The sequence below is a fragment of the Talpa occidentalis genome, unplaced genomic scaffold (genome assembly GCF_014898055.3).
Source record: "Talpa occidentalis isolate TD23 unplaced genomic scaffold, MPIMG_talOcc4v2.1 talOcc4.14, whole genome shotgun sequence".
Lineage (NCBI taxonomy): Eukaryota > Metazoa > Chordata > Mammalia > Eulipotyphla > Talpidae > Talpa > Talpa occidentalis.
In genome coordinates, this window is record NW_023601433.1 from 79,367,736 (window position 1) to 79,390,053 (window position 22,318).

At 48.8% G+C, this 22,318-nt stretch overlaps 1 protein-coding gene across 9 annotated transcripts in view; it reads left to right on the forward strand.

Annotated features, from left to right (window-relative positions):
- The window catches only part of CIT (citron rho-interacting serine/threonine kinase), a 150,717-nt gene that overhangs the window by 123,008 nt on the left and 5,391 nt on the right, over window positions 1–22,318 (forward strand). For 6 of the 9 annotated variants that reach the window (XM_037511065.2, XM_037511066.2, XM_037511069.2 and 3 more), the window contains 19 exons: window positions 1,425–1,565; window positions 2,002–2,109; window positions 3,890–4,052; window positions 4,318–4,482; window positions 5,766–5,903; window positions 6,280–6,460; window positions 7,073–7,164; window positions 7,650–7,754; window positions 7,906–8,075; window positions 8,855–8,899; window positions 9,354–9,434; window positions 9,550–9,685; window positions 11,172–11,311; window positions 13,863–13,955; window positions 15,747–15,855; window positions 15,971–16,099; window positions 16,664–16,744; window positions 18,471–18,549; window positions 18,683–18,862. In XM_037511065.2, the coding sequence (XP_037366962.1) occupies window positions 1,425–1,565; window positions 2,002–2,109; window positions 3,890–4,052; window positions 4,318–4,482; window positions 5,766–5,903; window positions 6,280–6,460; window positions 7,073–7,164; window positions 7,650–7,754; window positions 7,906–8,075; window positions 8,855–8,899; window positions 9,354–9,434; window positions 9,550–9,685; window positions 11,172–11,311; window positions 13,863–13,955; window positions 15,747–15,855; window positions 15,971–16,099; window positions 16,664–16,744; window positions 18,471–18,549; window positions 18,683–18,862 (2,336 nt within the window). The remainder of the gene's footprint in view (window positions 1–1,424; window positions 1,566–2,001; window positions 2,110–3,889; window positions 4,053–4,317; window positions 4,483–5,765; window positions 5,904–6,279; window positions 6,461–7,072; window positions 7,165–7,649; window positions 7,755–7,905; window positions 8,076–8,854; window positions 8,900–9,353; window positions 9,435–9,549; window positions 9,686–11,171; window positions 11,312–13,862; window positions 13,956–15,746; window positions 15,856–15,970; window positions 16,100–16,663; window positions 16,745–18,470; window positions 18,550–18,682; window positions 18,863–22,318) is intronic. The other 3 variants (XM_037511068.2, XM_037511067.2, XM_037511071.2) reach the window with 3 other exon arrangements.

Genomic DNA, 22,318 nt, shown 5'->3' on the forward strand with positions numbered 1-22,318 from the left:
GTCGGTTAGTCAGTTTCTCTTGCTTTGTGGAAGAGGTGCTTTCAGAAGCACCCCTCTCTTAATGGTAAGGGAAAGGCTGCTGGGGTAGGTTGGGTCAGGGAAAGGCTGAGAGTGAAGCGAGAGGCGACCAGGTGACTGGATGGAGGGGAAAAGAAGGACAGAGGAGGCAGCACTAAAATTCACCAGGCACCTGCCGTCAGCTAGGCTCTGTGCTCAGTATGTCACCTCCAAGGGAAGGTGTCACACTCATGTTCAGGTGAAGAAACTGAGGATCCTAGAGGCAACTGGAGTTGCTGGCGCACGTCACATGCCTGACACGTGGCAAAGTTGGATGGAAAGCAGGGTCTGGAAGATTCCAAGGCCCAGGTTTGTTTCTACTCCCTGGTGTTGCCTCATGTCGAGAGGAAGAGCAAGTGAGGTGAGGGAAAGAAGTGGAAAGACATGGAAAGAAAGCTAAACAGGTGGAGGGAAGTGAAGTGGGCAGATAGAATCAGTGAACCCCAAGACAGTGGCAAACTTTCCGCCTGTGCTGCCTGCTGTGGCCTGTTGAAATCTCCCATGGTGGCATTTACTGCTCCTCAAAGGCTGTCGGTCCTTGAGTCTGCAGAGGGTCTAGGCAACCCGAGGAGAGCATGTTTGGGCCAGCGCCAAGATAGACCAACCCAGGAGCCAGATGAAATCAAGCAACAATGTGTGAGGGTAGCTGCTCTCTTCTGCTTTTTTGAACCAGAATTGATTTAGAAAAGAGAGCCAGCACAGGCAGTGTCTTCCTAGCCTGCCCTTCTGGTTGACTTCCATTGCAAACACTGGAGAGCTTTGTAGCACAAAACTACTTCCAGTATACTAAATCGAAATTTTTCCTCTCTGGGTTTTACCAACACTTGTGCTGAATCTGGTATTTTCCTTTCTCCTTACCCTGTAGAAATATCACCTTTGATTGCAGTTGTTTGTATGCCTGTTGGGGTCCCTCACCCCGTTAAGGGACTCTTTGACAGCATTGATATGATTCCCGTTCGTGGATTGCCACACCGAAAAGTGATTGTTACTGTAGCAGTTGAAATCTCAAAAACAAAAAATCAGGGCAAACTGGATCTTAGTTGTAATGGCAGGAAGCCTCGCTCAGGCAGCTCAGACTGTTAGGTCCCCAAATGGCCTTAATAATTCTGACTGGGGATGCAAACCCACAAGCCCAGCCTTCCCACGCGGGGGCTTTTGGAGCTAGCAGGCCTTCAGGGATTTCTGTGCAAATCCTCTAACTGTATGTGCCTCATTTTGGAATAGAAGACAGTTGGTAATTCTGGAATGAGATGAATCCGAAAGCTAAGTTTTTGGTGCCATGCCTGGAATTAACTTAGCGACAGGAACAGGAGAACAGTTGTACGGCGTGGGGTCCTGAGCCCCTGTCTGGCCTTTCTGCCCCCCAGCAAGCCAAACTGCAGCAGCAGATGGACCTACAGAAGAACCATATTTTCCGTCTGACTCAAGGGCTGCAAGAAGCTCTAGATCGGGCTGATCTGCTGAAGACAGAAAGGAGTGATCTGGAATACCAGCTAGAGAACATTCAGGTGAGGACTGCCACAGGGCATTTGCTTTACCATTGTCCGCAGAGAGGCCCAGCATGATGATAAAGGCCATCTGGTATTGTGGTCAATGTGTTTATTTCCCCCAGCATTTTCCTATGAAAATTTTCAAGCATTTGGAGAAGTTGGAAAATTTCTACAATGCTGAGCCACTAGGGTCCACGACTAGCCATGTGCTATTTTTACTTTTTCCACATATCTGTCCACTCATTGGTGGATCTTTCTTTCGGGGGGGGGGGCGGGTAGTGTATGTGGAGAAGGTTAGGATGAAGTACATAACTATTGAGCCAGTGTGGTTGGTGTTGAATTTTTCATGTACTGATATTCCCGATGATGTTTTTACTCTCTTAATAATAAAGTAATTTAAGAAATTGCTTTTCTTTCTGAATCTGAGGTTATTTTTAACCTTCATGAATTTTAGGTTCTCTATTCTCATGAAAAGGTGAAGATGGAAGGCACTATTTCTCAACAAACCAAACTCATTGATTTTCTGCAAGCCAAAATGGACCAGCCCGCTAAAAAGAAAAAGGTGGGTCAGAGTGTCTGAAAAATGGTTGGTGGACAGTTTTTGCTTAATCATTAGGATTCAGTGAATACCACAGTGATAGAGAATCATAGGAATGTTGAAGGAAACAAAAATATACATGTTGTTGTTGCATTGGGGTTGAAAGATGGGTTTTGAGATCATGAGACTAACTCCTAAAGAGAGGATGTCATTCTCAAGTGTGAAACAAACTACTTTATGTCCATGGCCTTCACAACTATAATGCCTGTCTCTGTGTAGTGAGTGGTTGTTTTTGTTTTTGTTCTGACAGCCGGGGTAAGAGTGGTGTGCAGAGACAAGGCCTATGTGTGGGTCCCCTCTAGAGGGATTAGCAGGACTGTAGTGAAATTATAAGACTCAGAGAGATTACAGGCCATTCCTATGGAACTCTCAAGAGATTAGTAGGTCACAACTGTACGGGACTCAAGAAAGACAGAGGGGGGTTCTCAGGTTCAGATGTATCGCACTCCAGAGGGATTAACAGCTCATCTGTGTGGGGCTTTGAGAGAATTCTCAGGTCACACGTATGGGACTCCAGAAAGGACTAGAAATCATCTCTGGTCCGGTTCTCTTCATTAGCTCACAAAGAGACTGGGACCCTGAGAGCTGAAGTGACCTGCCTAACATGCCAGGCTGGAGAGCTGTGCCCTCTACCCAATACTGCTTTCCCCCTGTAAGATGGCCTCAGACAGATGAACGGTCAGAAAAACCAAACCAAACTAAAGCTGAGGACAGGGTTCTATGTAGGTGCACACGGGAAGAGGTTTATTAAGTCCCACACCTGCGTCCCTAAACCACCGAAGCCCTCCGACTAGGCCTGGCCAAGTGTTCTTAGTTCACAAAGCTCCCTGGGGCGCTCTTGGCTTCCTTCCAGAGACACTTGTGCGCCAGAGAAGCTGTGGCTGCAGTTCACAGGCCTGGCCTCGGATGACTTGGGGTCGCGAGAAGCGGGCTGGAGTGGCCAAGCGGTCTTGCTATTCCTGCCGCTCTCCTCACTGTGGGGAATGAGAACAGCACCCAGGAGTGGCCTCCTGCTGAGCTGTGGTTGTTGGGGAAGGGCCCTTGTAGCTGTGTGACTGTCTGTGTTTGTCCTGCTTATGATATTTAATCTTTTTTTTATTTTAGCAGCGGACTGTTATTTGATTATGTTATTGATGTAGTTAGGGTGTTTCCATTTATTTTTCTGTTGTTACATTCTTTTCAGCCACATTATTCTATGTTGGGTTTTTTTCTTCCATGCACAATACATGTTTTCATTTGCATTTTTTTTTTTTTGTTTTTTTGAGTCAGCCCCTTGTCTTGATATCATTTTTGTATTCGATTTATTTGGCTTCTTTTTTAAAAACAAAACAAAACAAAACACCCATCTCTGTGTCTTGTAACTAAGCATCCTGAGACAAATTCAAGGCAAGAGTGATTTCTGAACCATCTCTCCTGACTCCATCCTCCACTTCCATTTTTTGAGGGCAAAGACTCAGGAAATGACTCTCCTTCTTGGGAATGCTAAAGGAAGAGGTGGTGGCAAATCAAGCATCTTTAATCCTCTCGGTGAAAACTTCCGCACCCCTATTTTTTTTCCAGCCGACTGGAATGGGCTGTGGCTCAGTCACCCCTTTCCCCCCTTCACATGCCATTTTCACTAAATCCGCTTACAGTGAGTATGCTCCTGGCTTTCGTGGTTTGCTCCTCCCAAGTCAGAGTTCCTTTAGCTAGTTTCAAGTGCCAGTTTCCAGGAGTTAGGAGATATCTCTGTTTCCATTGCTAGGGTTTATTTAGTCGACGGAAAGAGGACCCTGCTTTGCCCACACAGGTTCCTCTGCAGTACAATGAGCTGAAGGTGGCTCTGGAGAAGGAGAAAGCTCGCTGTGCAGAGCTAGAGGAAGCCCTCCAGAAGACACGCATCGAGCTCCGGTCTGCCCGGGAGGAAGGTAGGGGTGCTGTCTGTGCGGAGAGCTGTGGAAAGGCAGAGGACCCATCTCCAGGAGATTGGTCAAGACTAGCCAGTGTTTATGGCCCATACACATTCAGCCCAGACACCCCGAGTTCGGAAAAATTCACGGCACCTTTGGTGCCAATCAGGCACGATTATATCCTTTTGGTCTCGGGTCCTTGAAAGACATCCCAGGGGCAGTCCACTTGGCTTGTCCTGTTGGCCATCCACTAACCAAAGGCATTGGCCTGGTCTCTCTCCAGCTGCCCACCGGAAAGCCACAGACCACCCACACCCGTCCACGCCAGCCACCGCCCGGCAGCAGATCGCCATGTCTGCCATCGTGCGATCACCTGAGCACCAGCCCAGTGCCATGAGCCTGCTCGCGCCCCCCTCCAGCCGCAGAAAGGAGTCTGCAACCCCAGAGGGTGAGTTCTCAAGGGGCCCTGGAGTTGTGTGGACAAACTAATTAACTAGGCAATAAAGACATATGGTAGAAACAGCTGTTAGTAAGACTAATACTGTGCTGGGCCCTTCTGCCCTTGCCTATGGGTCCACCCTGTTACATTACTAACAATACTAATAACTAGGACAGGTGGGCCTCCCTGTGGCACAACGGATTAAGCACCGCACTACGAAGCAATCCTGAAGCCTCTGCAGCATGAGTTCCATCCCCGGCCTGCCAGGGAGCTAACCCACATGGCACAGCAGACCTCTCCTGTCTCGCCCGCTGCTCCCCTCAGCAGTGTACTTTGGTCAATGTGCCTGTTCTGTTCCCCACCCTGTCTCTGGTGCATCCCCTCACCATCCGCACCACATCTCTGGCCTGTACCCCAGCTCTTGTATGCATCAATAAATAAATCTTTAAAAAAAGAAAGAAAAAGAGGACAAGTGAGTCTTCTCCCTCCTCACTCCCAGCTCACTTACCCAGGGTCAACCACTGTATTTTTCCAGTGATAATTCATGCAAGTAACTGCATGTCTATATAATTCATATAATTATATTTTAAAGAGTATGAACAAACAAGCATATTCTTTCAGCTCTTTTTTTTATTAGCATCATAGCACACTGATAGACACTGCACAAACACCTTTCCTCCCTTAGTTAAAAATGTTATCTTAGTTTCTTATTGACACGCAAAGATCTCTTTCATCCTTTTAAAGGACTGCATGGTATTCCATGGTGTGGGTTGGTTCCCCTGTTAAACCAGACCCCCTGTTGATGGGCATTTAGGTTATTTCCAGTTCCTTGACACCATAAACCCCCACAGTGAGCGTCCCCTACCTGTGTGGGCATTGTGTCTAGGAGCAGATTTGCTGGGTCATGTGGTAACCTGGATCACGGGACTCTCAAGTGACTGCACCATTTTACCTTCCCATCAAATACCTGTGACAATTCAAGTTCCAGTTTCTCCACCAACACGTCTATCCCACATTTTAGATCCCAGACAACCTAGAGGGTGTGAAAGGGCATCTCATTATGGTTTGGATTTGTCTTCCCCTAATGGCTAATGATGCTGAGCATCTCTTCTTGGACTTGTCAGGTTTCTTTTTATTATTTGTTGTAACAGCTCTTTACATATGCTAGCTACAAGTCCCCAATCAGAGAGCTGATTTGCCAGTATTTGTTCCCCTTTCCAGGGCTTGTCTTGTCATGTTCTTGATGGGATCATTGGCAGCCCTCTCAGTATTCTTAAAATATTTCCCTCCAGAATTCAGTCGGCGTCTCAAGGAACGCATGCACCATAATATTCCTCACCGATTTAACGTGGGACTGAACATGCGAGCCACAAAGTGTGCCGTGTGCCTGGACACCGTGCACTTCGGACGCCAAGCCTCCAAGTGTCTCGGTAAGAAGTCGTGTGTCTCCACCTGAGAGAAATCTGTGTGATGGAGGCGGGTTTTTTTTCTTTTCTAAATTCCTCCTCATAGAGTGTATTCATTTTCAAGCTTTTAGTTTCAGTGGGAGGACACTGTATTTCCCCTGTGAAAGGAGTGAGTTTCTACATGTTTTCAGCTCCTGTCTCCAACCCCCTGGGCAAAGTGCCTCTGGCTTTGCTAATTTCCAGCCGCTTTCTGTCAGGCTCCTCTCTCCCGGGAAAGTGTGGGGATCACCCAGATGACAGGGCCAGGCTGACAGGACCCGACAGGGAGTTCATTGGCGGAGGAAGGGGGTGGTTCCAGATCTGCCGAGTATGTTCTCAGTGTGTTCACTGCTTCCCCTAGAGTGTCAGGTGATGTGTCATCCCAAGTGCTCCACGTGCTTGCCGGCGACCTGTGGCCTGCCTGCCGAATATGCCACACACTTCACTGAGGCCTTCTGCCGTGACAAAATGAACTCCCCAGGTCTCCAGACCAAGGACCCCAGCAGCAGCTTGCACCTGGAAGGCTGGATGAAGGTGCCCAGGTAGGTATGCCCAGGGCTGGCTTGGGCTGTGCAGGTGAAGAGCAGCCAAAGAGCCCACCCCCACATGGGCCGTGTTGGTGTAGGGATTCCTTTGCACCAAAGTCACTTGAGAAATGGCAGGTGCAAGAAGGACACTCTGACCTCCCATTTTTCCTCCCGAGAGTAGAAGCTAAAACTCCCCATAAAAGCTGCCCTCCTGAGACCAGAGAGGAGAAACATTTGTGTTACCAGAGACAGGGTGGGTGGGGGAGGCAGCCGAGAGAAATCTAGGCAAGGACACCTTGTCAAAGGAAGCACTTTCTTGACCTCCCTGCACTTTTACTCACTTGTCACAAGTGCTACTTTTTGTTCAATCGGTGTACCAGCCCGTGGGCCCGCCCGTGTGGTGGAGACGCCCCTGCACACGTGGAACAAAGTGCTGCTGTTGAGATTGTCCCATCTGTGGGATCCCAAGACCAGCCACGGAACCTGACAGTGTGGAGGAAGCCAGTCTCCTCCCCACAAACCATTTCCTGAGGTTTCCTAGGCCATTGTCTTTTCTAGAGCCCCCCCTTTCCTCCACCTGATACTTCTGAGCTCAGACACCTCTCTTTGGCGTCTCTGTTTTCCCAGAAACAACAAACGAGGACAGCAGGGCTGGGACAGGAAGTACATTGTCCTGGAGGGGTCTAAAGTCCTCATCTACGACAATGAAGCCAGAGAAGGTAAATTAGCAGCGCAGGGGAGCCTCGCTGCATGCGGGTGGCCCAGGTCTCCCAGTCTTGGCGCGAAGGCTTTGTTTTTGGACTGCGTTGCCAGCCTTCTGCGGTTTCCCATTGACGGAAACTGAGAACCAAATGACTTGGCTAAAGGTTATTGGTACGATACTCACATCTATAGGTCTCCCCTCTGAGGAACCCGCAGGGCGCTGCCCTGAAGATTCTACCTGCTAATACACCTTCAGAGAACTCCTGCCTCAGTCAACTAACCCATAAATCCGCATCGTCATCAGAAATTTGACTGTGCTACTCATCTGACACACTTTATTTTTTTTTTATCTTCCCTCTCCTCCTTCTCTGGACACCTTCCCTCCTCCTCTGTTCTCGTGCGCCTCTTTCCATGCATACCCTGTCTCTCTCTTCCTCTCTGCTCCCTTTGTTCTCGTTCCTGTTCTTTTGTTTTTCTTTCTGCCCTTCCTCTTTGAACCAAGCTGGACAGAGGCCGGTGGAAGAATTTGAGCTGTGCCTTCCCGACGGGGACGTATCTATTCATGGCGCCGTTGGTGCTTCTGAACTCGCAAACACAGCCAAAGCAGGTGAGGGGGAGCAGGAGCACAGGATGGGGGGACCTGCTTAACTCCCCCATCTATGTCGTCGTAGCTGGGACTTTACTGTCTCAGGGTGCTCACCCCCAGCAGGATGAAGGAAATCCACACCCAACACTGTGCTCTCTGTCGAATCTCCTAGATGTCCCATACGTACTGAAGATGGAATCCCACCCACACACCACCTGCTGGCCCGGGAGAACCCTCTACTTGCTGGCTCCCAGCTTCCCCGACAAGCAGCGCTGGGTCACCGCCTTAGAATCAGTTGTCGCAGGTGGGAGAGTTTCTAGGGAAAAAGCAGAAGCAGATGCTGTGAGTATGAAAATGGGCGTTGGCGCCTGTCTTTGTAAAGGGGGCTTACTTGGGAACCTGTCTTAGCCATGGGAAGCCTGCTGGCCACTGAGACTCCCCATGGCCCCCTCCCTGGGGATGATGGCTAGAGCCTGTCCCAACCAGAAGTTATGTGATGACAGGAATGCCAGCTTGCATGACCCTCCCCACCCAGGTCTTCCTCAGCAGCCATTGCAGAGGGTGTCAGCACTGCCAGTCAGCTCTGGGGGCAGGATAGGTGTTACACACCTGAGCCTGTTACTCAGGTGTGAACATGTATGTACGAGGCAGTCCTGTCTCTTGTGAACCCTGATGTGGTAGTTTGGTTTAAAGGGTCGGGCCACCTGGGCGGTGACGCCACACAGAAGGCTGCCAGCACCATGTCGACCTCAGGCAGGCTGTTCCCAACCTCCTCAGTCGCTGCCACACAATCTGCTCCCCGTAGGCAGGTCTGAAATCCTCTCCTCGAGATGTTAGAAACGTAGGTGTGCCGTGATTGGCATCACTCCTACTAGACGCTCCTACTAGAACGTTCCAGGATACAAACAGTGCTCACCGCTCACTGTTTTCTCCACCGAAGACCAGACTTCTTCTTTCATACACTTAGTTCTGGAGAATTCTTAGCCATGAGCCTCCTTCCCTCCACCCCCAGCCCCCCAACGCCTCCCAATGGGAACTTTGCTTCCTGGGTAGACCTGTGCTGACCTGTTGTTATACACCTGAGCCTTTTACTGAAATCCACATCAATGTGTGTATAATAGGGCCCTGGCTGCATTTCCTATGAGCTTCTGCCTGCGTGGGTTCAGGTAAAGAGATTCCCAAGCTTGTTGGTTTGCTGCTGACACTACGCTTTGCACGTCTGCAGTGCCCTGGAGGGACGGAGCCTTCCTTGTGGCTTATTAACCCCTCACAGGCAAAATCTCTTTAGCTTCAGCTTATTTCTCAGCAGAGCCCCCCTCTGTCTGCGGTGCTCACTCATTTCTGTGTTCAAGCCTAGCTGTAACCCCAATGCTAATTAACAACCATCCCACCGAACCAGAACCTTTCACATCTTCTTACCTTGTGAGTTCAGATCAAAATGTGGGGAGAGCCAGCGCAGATGTGTGTTCCCGAGTGTTTTCAGGAGTCACTCACCTTTCCTCCTGGCAGCAGACTTCCCTTCACTCTTGCTTTTGTCTGTCTGGAGGACCTGGTGCAGGCAGCTCGATCTCACCATGTCTTCTTTTTTCTTTTCTCTTTTCCCTCTTCACATATGCAAAGAAACTGCTTGGAAACTCCCTGCTCAAACTGGAAGGCGATGACCGCCTGGACATGAACTGCACACTGCCCTTCAGCGACCAGGTGAGGGTGGTTTGTGCGGGTGAGAGGGAGTGGCGGGTGTCGTTCCTCTCGCGGCCGGGCCTGTTGCCATGATGGGGTCTCGCTCACGTTCCGCCCTCTGTGTCTGACTGTGCAGGTGGTGTTGGTGGGCACTGAGGAAGGGCTCTATGCACTGAATGTCTTGAAAAACTCGCTCACCCACGTCCCGGGCATTGGCGCCGTCTTCCAAATCTATATCATCAAGGACCTGGAGAAGCTGCTCATGATAGCAGGTGGGAGGCCAAGGACATGCACTCTTTGCACTTAGAAGGGAGGACTTTGAAAACCAAATGCCACGCTCATGGGACACTCTGGCACCTGCCTCCTTGTGGCGAGTTCCTTCATCTGTGCCCCTGTCCGTGCCTAAGTGGGCTCTCTGTCAGGTCTGGCCCCTTAGTGTCCTAGGTGGTGCAGTCTGACACCCCAAAGAACAGCTCCCCATTATGCCAAGGGAAGAGGATTCAGCCTGAAATGGGACCCTTTGTTCTGAGCCATGACCTCCCCAGAGCTGGCCTGTCCTTGGCTGTTGTCTGCTTGTTCTGTGGCCTCTTGTGGATCCCACTCACCACTTGTTTACATTTGTCACATTTTTCCTAAACACACACACACACACACACACACACACACTGGAGTGTCAACGGCAGCTGTGACGCCAGGTTCTCTCCTATATCACCTTTTTTTTACATGGTAATTTTTTTTTCTCTATTAAGAGGAACACAGTCATTTATTGGCTCAGTGTCTGAAACAGCCACGGTTGGGTCTTGTTTCGGGAATGGCTGGGTGGACCCCAGCACTGGCATTCATGGGCCTGTCAGTGCTTTTCCTCTACTCACTTTGTTTCTTTTTCTTGCTTTCCTTCTTTCCTTGCTTCCTTCCTGACTCTGTTCTTTAGAGCAGCTTTAGGTTCACAGCAAAATTGAGCAGAAGGTACAGAGAGTTCTCACATCGCTCCTGCCCCCACACGCTCACAGCCTCCCCCTCTACACAACCCCCAGCAGAGTGGCACATTTGTGGTAGTCGATGAGCCTGTAATGACACATCATCATCCCCCAAAGTCCATCGTTTACCTTGGGGCTCCCTCTGGGTTCTGTCCATACCGTGGGTTCTGACCAACGTGGATGGCGCGTACCCGCTGGTATCACCTCATGTGGAGCTGATTCCCGTGGTACAGTTTTCACATTCAGGGGATTTAACCCTTGCACACCATTACCTGATGTATCGCCCAGGCTCATGTTGTACGTGTGGCTCCAGGAATGAGCTTTAGCGTATATTCCCCCTTGTTGCTTGAGCCAGGCTGGGGTCATGCAGTGCAGTCAGGCTCCTTCAATCTGGAACAGACCTTTTTAGTCTTTCTTTTGGCTTTTATGGCCTTGACACTGGACTAACCCCAGCCCATCATTTCATAAAATATCCCCTCATTCCCCAAAATTCTTCATTTACTTTCATAAGGAGCATGTTTGAAATTACAGTTTGCGTGGCACTGTCTCGCCTTATGTCCATGGAATTTTTTTTTTTGGTCTCCTCGAATCTTGACCAAGAGACCAAATATTTTTATTTTAGATCTAAAACTTGGTGCTCAACTGTGTTTACAGTAATTTGTGGAAAACCCAGCCCATCCACATGGCCTGTTAGGTGTTTGTGAATAGAAGTAGAACTGCTGTCCTTGTCCTTTACCTAACGACCTCACACTGACTGAGAATCTCTTCCTTTTCCCCTCAGGTGAAGAGCGGGCCCTGTGTCTCGTCGATGTGAAGAAAGTGAAGCAGTCCCTGGCACAGTCTCACCTGCCTGCCCAGCCGGACATCTCACCCAACATCTTTGAAGCTGTCAAGGGCTGCCACTTGTTTGCTGCTGGCAAGGTGAGCTCTCCTGGGGCTCAGCTGGTGGAATGTTCTGGAAGGTGTGCACTGCCCCTCCTTCTTCTGGGCTTATTGATTTAACCTTGAAAATTGTATATCCTCAGGGCCTCCCTGGTGGCCTACGGGTTAAGTCTCAGTGCTATCACCACCACGGCCTGAGTTCAGTCCCCGGCCAGGGTGCTGACCCACATATGGCGCAGCAGACCTTTCCTGTCTCGCCCCCTGCTCCCCTCAGCAGTGTATTTCAGTCAGCCTGCCTGTTCTGCTCCTCAGTGTGTCTCTGGTGAATCTTCTCACCCCCTTCTCCGCACCTCTGGCCTGTACCCCAGTTCTTCTATGCAATAAATAAATCTTTAAAAGAAAAACAAAACTGTATATCCTCAAACTGGGTTAATTCTTCTTCTAATTTTTTAAATTGTCTGGCTTCCTTTAGGCTTATGAAATAATACATGTTGTGATCATGTCATGAAATTTTATACAGACTTTGAATCTACAGGCAATGTCAGGAAAATGAGAATAAGATTAACAAAACTAAAAGGATGATCCATGGTTTGAAGAAATGATGTGTGTGTGTGAGATAGAACCTTTTTTAATTTTTTAATTCAATGTAGAACTCTGCATCTGAGGTGGAGGAGAGGATGTATGATTACTAGAAGTTTGCAAATCCTAATTTATGACATTTATATAACATCAAGTCAGTTCATGAGGACTCACGTTAATTCTTTGGAAGTTAATAGCATATTGAAATTTGACGCATAAATACTTTTGCTTCTCTGTATCTTAAAAAATAAAAAAGGAATATTTATGGTGCATACAATGTTCATGAAATCTGGATCAAGCTTTTGTAGATAACAGAGGCTGCTGGAGTCCTGCTGTTGAAAACCACTGCCTTTGCTTGTTTAAACTCATTTAGACTCTCAGCCAGCACTCAGCAGGTACAAGCCAGGCACTTGACTGAGCTTTCAGAGGTGTCTGTCCTGAGGGCTGGAGGGCTGGTCAGGGAGAGAGTGACCTAACCCAGGCGTTCTTCCCTGAGGGCTGTGGCTTCTGGGACTCTTTGGCCTGGCGGGGACTCTGTTTCCTAGTGACTTCTGTGAGCGTTGGGATGTTTAATGATGGCAAATAACCAAAAGGTAACAGAATGTCAGATAAGAGAAAGTCTGGCCTTAGCAAGGTGTTGATTTGAAAAGGTTTCTTGGAGAAGAGGGATCTTGAGGAAGCTGGTAGAAGGACACGGCCTGAGGGAATTGGAAATTTCAGACCAAATTTCAGGGGAACCAAGTGAGGTGAAACTCTCATACCCTTGTCAAGGTTAACTTTTTTCTTTTTCAAGAGAGCATTTCTTGTTTATCCTTTGTGGTATTCTCTTAGAGTACTTCTATTTCTCATCCTTAATATTGTGCCTTATCTCTTATTTGTCTCAGTTTCATCAGAGATATTTGATGTCATTAATCTTTACAGAGGAGCAGCTTTGGGCTTTATTGGTTCTCTTATAGTGTTACTTATTTGTTTTACATTTGTGTTTGGTTTTCTTCTCCATCTGTTTTCTAGGACTTTGTTATTCTTTTTCTAACTTCTCATTTAGCTCATCAGTATTTAGGTCTTCTTTTCTAGTACAAGTATTTTAAGGCTATACATTTTTTCCTTCAAATTACAACTCTAATTGCCTCCTTATAAATTTTTTTCATTCCACATATTCTCAAATTCCTTATAATTGCTTCTGTTACTGATGAGTTACTTAGAAATGTGCATTTTAGTCTCTAAAGTTTAGTTTTAAAGCTATAAATTTCCTTATGTTTAAAATTCTCAAAAATACATGGAAGTACATGTGTTATGAAATTGTAACACCTACCAGTGTGGTAAACAAAACACTGCCCACAAGCTCCATTTCTGTGTCCCTCCCACACCCCCTCCCACCTGCCCCAACCACCCTGCCACCTGTTGACCCTCACTTGGGTGGTGATTTGAGCTGTGAGTTTCTTTTCTACTTGGGTGAAGCAATGGGATCTAGTTTAGGAGGTAAATAAGAGGGATTTGTTCTAGAAAGAGAGTTTTGATGTCATAGCCCTCTAGGTCTCAGCTAAGAACTCTGCTTGGACCACAATCTTCCCTAAATTCCTAGCAATTTCTACTGCCTTTCCTCTCCCTTGGGCTAAGATCATCAAAGAACTCATTCTCCAGCAAAAGGTACCTCCACATAGATGTGTGCCGTGTGTCGGGGGTGGGGGCATCCCAGCCTCCTCTTGATTGCTGTGGCCCTGGCCCAGAACTCATCTGCACCACCCAACCCCAGAGACCCTGGACAATGTCTGAGATGTCTTTGGTTGTTACCACTTGAGGAGGGGCTGCTGTTGGCCTCTGGTGGGTGGAAACCAGGGCTAGCACTCGCCATTCTTCAGGGCACAGGCACAGGTTCCGTCTGGCCTAGAGTGCACAGGCTGAGGGCAAGGAACTTTGATCCATGATGGATGTATTGCCCTAGTTTTGCTGTGGAGCCAGTGTAGACATTGGCAATATTCTTTTTCCTTTCTGTCCCCCACTTGCTTTTCAGATTGAGAATGGGCTTTGCATCTGCGCAGCCATGCCCAGCAAAGTCATCATTCTACGCTACAATGAAAACCTCAGCAAGTACTGCATTCGGAAAGTAAGTCCCACCTGCCGTCCTGCTCTCCCTATCTCTGCAAGCTGGTGTGGCGAGCCTGCTGGCCTAATACTAGCTTGTGCCCTCAGTCCCCTCACCCCGCAGTCCTCCAGCCTGGTGCCCTCCAGATAGAGGCAGAGAGATAGACAGACAGACACCCTTCCTGGAGGAAGCCTCAGGCCCCCTAGTCTAGCAGCTTTTCCCTCTGGCTTGCTCGCCTTCTCACGTATGTGAGCTGCCTGTTCCCCCCCAGCCCAGTAATTTCAGCCTTTCATTAGGGGAGAAAGGATGTTGACTGATAGGAGACTCTTCTTTTGAACCAGATGGAAAAAGGAGGGCCATCTCTCTGAGAAGCTAGCAGTCCCTGGTGGTACTTACCAGAATCTTTCTCAGATCCTGGAAGTTTCTACTAATAACCTTTGTAGAACCCATGCTGGCTGCATTAGGGTATATGATTTGGGAGCTGCGGCACCCATCATGGCGGGGACAGGGTGTGTGTTAGATCATTACACCTGCCCCACCCCGCACAAGGCTGACTGTTGTCCCCGGACTGAGAGTGCGCCCCCCAGCACCAGCCTGAGCCATTTCAGCCTCACCAGCGACAGGAGGAATAAATCTGTAAGGGCCATTAACTGTTAGAGCAACAGTTTCTTCCCTGGGCAGCCCGGTGATAGATCAGGTGGTGCTTTTCCCGAGCACCTTCTGGCACCAGAGACTAAGCTGGCTATTTCAAAGATGCTCCACAGCAGTTCTGAAAAGCAGGGCAGTCACCTCTAATTTTCAGTGAAAGCTGGCCAAGATCCTCAGTTACACAGTTGACACCAAATCCAAACTGATTGTCCCCTGCCATTCCTCAATCCCATTTGGCCTAAAAGTTTCTCACACTTAGCTGGTGATCAGTAAATATTTAGTGATGATGATAATGCTGATTAGAATTTGAACTTTCAGGGCCTCCCTGGTGGCCTAGGGGTTAAGTCTCAGTCCTGTCACCACTGTGGCCTGAGTTTGATCCCCGGCCAGAGAGCTGACCCACATGGCGCCACAGACCTCTGCTGTCTTGCCTGCTGCTCCCCTCAGCAGTGTATTTCAGTCAACCTGCCTGTTCTGCTCCCCACTCTGTCTCTGGTGGATCCTCTCACCCCCTGCACCTCTGGCCTGCACCCCAGCTCTTCTATGCAAAAATAAATATCTTTAAAATAAATAAAATTCTATAAATTATAAAACAAAAAGAATTTGAACTGTCAGCTTCAGGAAAATTTTCAGAAATCTCTGCTACTTTAATTCCTGACCACCACTTGAATAAACATGCCTCAATTTTTGAAGACAGTAGGACTGACCTGAAAACAAGGAGAAATAATTAAGAGGTAGATAATTAGAACAGGATGACAATAGTGATATGATAATTAGGCAGTATAGGCTCAAATTAGAACCTTAGAAGAACAAAAAAAAAGAAGGAAACAAAAACCACCCCCTCTAACCACCACTGTTCATAGTTGGTGTATTTTTCCTGACTTTTTCTGGGAAAAGACTTATATTTTAAAGATCTCTCCCTGAATGCTACCTTTGTGTTGAAATGGTGCTTCTGACCCCTTTTTGCTCTGCAATCTGACCTGATTTTCTCAGAAGCCAGAGGTAAGAGAGCGCTCATGGGCCCCAGTGAGGGACTTGAAAGGATTGAGTGTGCTTTGTGAGAGCAGCCAGGGGGCCGCCTGCAGGCTTGCTTCCAAATCTGAGGTGGAAAGAGTAGAGCACAGAAGCGGGGTGAACGCTCACGTCCTCTGCCCTTTGTCTCAGGAGATAGAGACCTCAGAGCCCTGCAGCTGTATCCACTTCACCAACTACAGTATCCTCATCGGGACCAATAAATTCTACGAAATCGACATGAAGCAGTACACACTTGAGGGTAGGCCCCGAGCCCCCCCCCCCCCCCGCCCTGGCCCAGCACGGCCCACGCGCTGCCCCTACCTGGCCGCCAGCAGGAGCTATCCCTGAAGCCCGCTTCTCACCTGCCTTTACAGAATTCCTGGATAAGAATGACCACTCCTTGGCGCCTGCTGTCTTTGCCTCCTCTTCCAACAGTTTCCCTGTCTCGATCGTGCAGGTGAACGGAGCAGGGCAGCGGGAGGAGTACCTGCTCTGCTTCCACGGTGAGCCGGGAGGTGCCCAAGCACTGTGAGGGTTCGTGGGTGCCAGGAGTCTCGAACTGGGGCCCAGGGGGCTGGGATGGCCAGCAGAGCACTGGGAAGCAAGGTGCCAGCAGCACCAAGCTCCCGGGTGCCCTGCCCCACCACCAGGTGCTGGCCTGGTCCACCTCCCTCAGTGCTCTCCACAGAGTAGGCTGTCTCGCCTCTACCCTTGCTGCTGTTTCCTTCCTTTCCCTTTTTTTTTTTCTTCTTGATGTCCCCTCCACCCCCTGCCCCCAGATCTCTGGGTCTTTCTGTCTCTTCCTACCTGGCTCTGGGTCTCTTTCTCCCCTTCCTCCTTGCTTGCCTACTCCTCCTTCGTCTTCCTTCTTGCTGCCCTTCTCCCGTCTCTCCTCACTCACTTGTGCCCTCTTTCATCAATAGACCCCAGGGGTGTGGCCCAGCAGAGGTCCTCAGGCTTTAACTACCCAGTTAAATCTGGCGGGTGGTCCCCTGGGCTCGACCCCTTTTTCTCCTGTCCACATGAGAGTCATTGACACCCCTGCCCTGGGCTCTGACTCCTCACAGAATTTGGGGTGTTCGTGGATTCTTACGGAAGACGTAGCCGCACAGACGATCTCAAATGGAGTCGCTTACCTTTGGCCTTCGGTGAGTGAGGCAAGGTGGGGGTATGGGGCACTCTATTTTGCCAACAGCCAGTGTCCTGGGCAAGGCCTGCAGGTAGAATTGTTTTTGGCCTAAGTACTTTGCTTGTCTATCCATCGATGCCAGTGCCACACATAATCGTCACCCAAATAAATGTTCCTGGGTTCTGAGGCTTGATCCACAGGCCCCAATCCCAGCCTCGTGAAATATCTGTCAGGCCCTAAGGTAGAGAGGAAACCACTCCCTGTGAACTCCCCAGCATCATCTCAGCACCCATGGCTTTGGTGCCCATCAGTCTAACCAGCTCTCAGCAGACAGAGCAGGTCATGTGTGACTAGCAGCTCATGCTCGCCTCTGTGCATTCTCAAGTAGAGTACCCACTCACAAACCCCCAAAAGCAGGATCACTGGGTCAGAGTGTGAACACACACGTGCGTAAACTCACACAGGCACACACGCAAGGACAGACGTGTCTGTGTGGATGTTAAATATATCAGTGTCGAGCAGGTGGGGCACTGGGACACCTAGGAGGGCACAACACACAGGCAGTTGATGCTGGACACCGAGCGAGCTCAGCCGAGGCCTCACTTCCTGCCCTTGTGGGCTGCTTCCAAGGACCAGAGGGGGGAGTAGGCAGGCCCAGAAGCAGGCCAGGAGACCGGAGGGCATGAGCATGGGGAGGCGTGACTGATAGTCCTAATACCCAGGTAGTAGTTTGCCACAAGGAATCTTAGTGACTGTCTCTTTCCCTTTAAGACTCAGCTCCTGTCAGATCCCGGAGTTTCTGTGACACTGTGATGTAGAGATAGGTCATTCAGACCAGAAATACTTAATGATCTGTGAACCTACTCTTTTTTCTTTTTAAATCTAATGTTATGGAAAATATATGCAATCAAATGGTTTTCAAAAGTATATAATGAAAATTCTCACCCATATCAGCCCTCTCCCAAATATTTCATACCTGTTCCCCTAAGGAAGAAAAAAACTTATAATGAGTTTCTTATCCTCACACTGCTAAATGCAGATTTGACACATAAAATACATATCTTCTTTTTTTTAAGATTTATTTATTTATTCATACAAGAGCTGAAGTGCAGGCCAGAGGTGGGGGTGAGAGGATTCACAGAGACAGAGTAGGGAGCAGAACAGGCAGACTGACTGAAATATACTGCTGAGGGGAGCAGTGGGTGAGACAGGAGAGGTCTGCTGTGCTGTGTGGGTCACTTCCCTGGCTGGGGATTGAACTTGTACTGCAGAGGCTGCAGATAGCTTCATAGTGCTGCGACTTAACCCCTTATACCACCAGGGAGGTCAAAATACATATCTTCTGATCCCCTCTCTTTGTGTTTTTTTAATCAGTATGGATAGCAGCACATTTTACACATTATTCTAAATAACACTAAATAATACACCTTGGTTCCCCCACTGCTACAGAGAGGGCCTCTTCACACACTGTTATAACTTCAGATTCCCATAGATGGATGTAATGTATGTAGCGGATCCCTGGGCCATGCGGTTCAGTTAGTTCCCATCTTCTGCTGAAACAATTTGGTGGTGACTGAACCCCACCCACCCACCTTGGACTGCTGACACAGGGCTTGGGGACGAGGGTGGGAGTGGAGGGGGTGGGCAGCGGTGAGTAAAATCTTTAGGTGGGGTCTTTGGGTCTGTAGTGGCATTGCAGCCAGGTTTTGATTTTCTCCCTTTCAACCCCTCTTCACCCCACACAGCTTACCGAGAACCCTATCTATTTGTGACCCACTTCAATTCACTTGAAGTAATCGAGATCCAGGCCCGCTCCTCTCTGGGGTAAGCATAGCCCTCAGTCTTTGAGAAGCACAGCTCTTGGGACTGGGTGTCAGGGCAGCTGGTGCATTTCTGCCCTTGCTGCCTAGCCATGGTGGTGGCCTGCAGCATAAACTCTTCCTCTGGAATTCCACAGGACCCCCGCCCGAGCGTATTTGGAAATCCCAAACCCACGCTACCTGGGCCCTGCCATTTCCTCAGGCGCAATTTACCTGGCGTCCTCGTACCAGGATAAATTACGGGTCATCTGCTGCAAAGGAAACCTTGTGAAGGAGTCCGGCACTGACCACCACCGGGGCCCCTCCACCTCCCGCAGGTACCGCACCCTCCTCTTCCTCCTTACAGGGGACAAAGCAGAAGGAACTCTTGCTAAATAGGCTGACGGTGTCCCAATCTTTCAAGTCAAACCACTCCTTCCTTTGAGATCTACAGCACTGAAATGGCACTGTCCTTTATAAATATCCAGTGAATTTCCAAATGCCTCCCTGTAAAAAGGTGGAAGGAAATGTCTGGTCCTTCTCTGCTGGGTGTTTTCAATAGCTCTGTTTGGAATGGGTCATGAATTATGCATTTGTTGCTTTAGCAGATACTGTGCTGTGCTAGTGGGGTTTGCTGCAGGAAGGAGAGTGGTAAAAAGCCCCTCCCTGGTGTCACCCATAGGGAAGACACACACTGACAAGTGCAGCAAACCCAGGACGAGGCTTGCATGGGGTCATTCAAGGCCGTGTGGGAGCTCATAGGAGGGCCCCTGGCCTGGACTTGGGGCCGGGAAAGTCTTCCTGGAAGAAATGAGACCCTACAAATGGGCCATCCCTTCTTTCTTTGAATGTCTTAACATTTTTTGTTGAAAACCAATCCACATAATATAATGGGGCAACTCAGGGAGTCGGATCCCATCTTCCTGGGCATGTTGCTGCTATTTGACTGTCCTGGGCTAATTCTGTAGAGTCTGTGTCCTTGCTGCATGCACGTGCAGCTACTAACATTTCTGCCTGCTTAGTTTCATGGTCAACTAGTGACTGGGCAGAGATTTCCTTAATGCATTGGACCAATAAGTCTTCCTTCATTCATGCGTGCATGCGTGTGTGTGTGTGTGTCTGTCTCAGACTTGAGAGTGAAAAGACTGGAGACTGCTCAGGTTTCTTCAGCATATGGACAGCCTACCCTCAGTGTGTGGCCTGCTAGATTATCTGGAATACACAGGGCCATTTCAAAGCCCATAAAGACTGCATTCCCTGATTTCCTTGTGAGTGTTCAGCCAGTCTTGTTCCCCGAGCTGGTGTCGCAGCTGCAGGTATCTTGCCATGTTAAACAGTCACTACTGCTTGTTTTAGATAAATATCTGGGGGTAGGATTTTCCTCCTCAGCTAGTCCTGAGTCAGAACAAATACAAACAATCCCCAGGGATGGTCTTTCTAAGGAGTAACCAAGATGGATCTCACAGTGACAATTTTCTGGAGCTGGGGTTTTTTAGGGACCGCCAGTCCTGAGGTATTCCCTCTGGCGGCTGCTGGTTTTCACAGCCACCGTGGTCAAAGCTGTTGGTTTCAACACTACCACAGATCCTGGGAGAAGGGTGGGAATAGGTCAAGTTAAAATGTCACAAAGCTTCTTCTTGCGAGATATGGCTGTTTTTTTCTGAACTGTTGCAAGCCTCTGATTACTTTCCAGAGCTCTGAAAAATTGAGTTTGACATTTTTGCCAGCATTCTTGTTGTTTGTGAAGAAACAGGTTCTTGGAGATCCTGGCTCTACCATTTGGGAAGCATTCTTTTCTTCTTTTTCCTTAAAGATTTATTTATGCATACAAGAAGTGGGGTATAGGCCAGAGATACGGGGTAGGGTGAGAGGATTCACCAAAGACAGAGTGGGGAGCAGAACAGGCAGATGCACTGAAATACACTGCTGAGGGGAGCAGCGGGTGAGACAGGAGAGGTCTGCTGCACCATGTGGGTAGCTCCTGGTGGGGGATCGAACTCTTGCCACAGTGGCTGGTGAGAGCTTGATAATGCTGAGACTTTAACCCCTATGCCACCAGGGAGGCCCCTCTTCCCTTATTTTGAATACAGGGGACATCACTGTACCAGTTATTCTGGATCGTCATGTACCAGCGAGAGCACTCCTTGTTGGTATAAGAAGCATTTCCAAGTTTTTTTTTTCCACGCCAACATAGCATTCCTTCACCTGACCTCAGTTTACCTAATGCTCTTTTATCTTTGGATATTTGGGTTGTTTCTGCATAAATGACTTTGTACGTATGCCATTGTGCTTGTTTTAGAAACTCATCTGTAGGACAGATTCCTCGAAAAGGGTTTGATGGCTGACTGTGAGTGTGCATGTGTAATTCTGACAGGTGTCACTGGGTTTTTTCCCTCGAGGCTGTACCCCTGGGTATCCCCACCAGGCTGTGAAGTGGGACTGGCCTTGATACAAAGTATTAGGAGCTAGATCCAGATCAGGTTCGAGATGTGTAAGTTGGAGATCTTGGTCTGCACAGACAGACAAATTACTTTACCCAGGGAATACTAATTGATCTAGGATTTAAATTTTCTGGGCTGGTCTGTAAAACCCACATCTACCCTGTAAAGAGTTTATGTGGGCCCACCCCTCACCCTGTGTCAGACACAAAACCTGGGGGTCGGGATGCACAGATGAAGAAGATAGTTTTTATCCTCAGGGGATACCACGATCTGGTGAGGAACCACCACTAATATCACACAGTGCTTAGAGCTCAGAAAAGTCACCCACTTAATATCCTTAGACTATGTCCTAGTGAATAGGCTTTCTCTTCTGAAATAGGAGTTAGTCTGAAATGTTTGGTCAATGTGGTTTTAATCCCAGGAACTAATTGGAAAACCAGAGTAGTTTCCAAGTCATGCCAAGAACAAGTCAAATACTCAACTAAACCTTCATCCTCGTGAGAGGGCCAGGCATCTCCCTTCTGAGAACCTCTGGCTTCTCTGTGAGGAGTTACTCTGTGACTATGGGGCAAATGATGCTGTCGCATCCCTGTCATTGCCAGGCATGTCTGGAGAACCAGCAGTTAGTCTGTAGCTGTCCCGTGGCTTAGAAAAAGGTCTTTTTGCTGCTGGCTGCTTTGGGCAGGTCAGAATGTAGAAGCCAGCTTAGTTGAGTGTGATTCACTGCGGGCAGCACTGCCCGGGTCTGCTGAGCAGAGCAGGAAATGTAACTCTGCAAAAACCATAAAATTGACGTGGTAGATCATCGGTCATTAATGCATGTGGAGATGGAGGTTGCCCGTTCGGCCTGGAATGATGGGCATTTTCTTTCACCCCATCAATCCAAGCCGACATCCCAAATGGCCTCCCCTGAGCCGTCCTTCTTCCCCCAGGCAGCACGCACCCTCTCAAATGCTTTATGACGGGCCCTGCGGACACATCTTATAATTCCTCTTCCATTACAAATAGGCTTAATGTATTACTCCTACTTGGAATTTATTTTTTATTTGTCTTCTATATCTCAAAGCCATACAGCTAGAGAGGAGTATCAGCCTTGATTTCAAGGTGCTGGCAGCTGAGTCATCTGGAAGCTCCCTGCTCGGTGCCCCACATGGGGCTCTGGCTCACTGTGTCTGTGGTGGGATGGCCACACTGCATGGTGGCACGAAGAGGACCAGAAGCTCCTCACGGTGACTGACCAGTCACACAGTCCACTCAGCTCAGCAGCTGCTCTGTCTCACTGTAAAGCAGCAATTGGCCAACTCTCTGGAAAGGTCCAGCTAGTAAACATTTTCAGCTTCAGTGGCCACATGG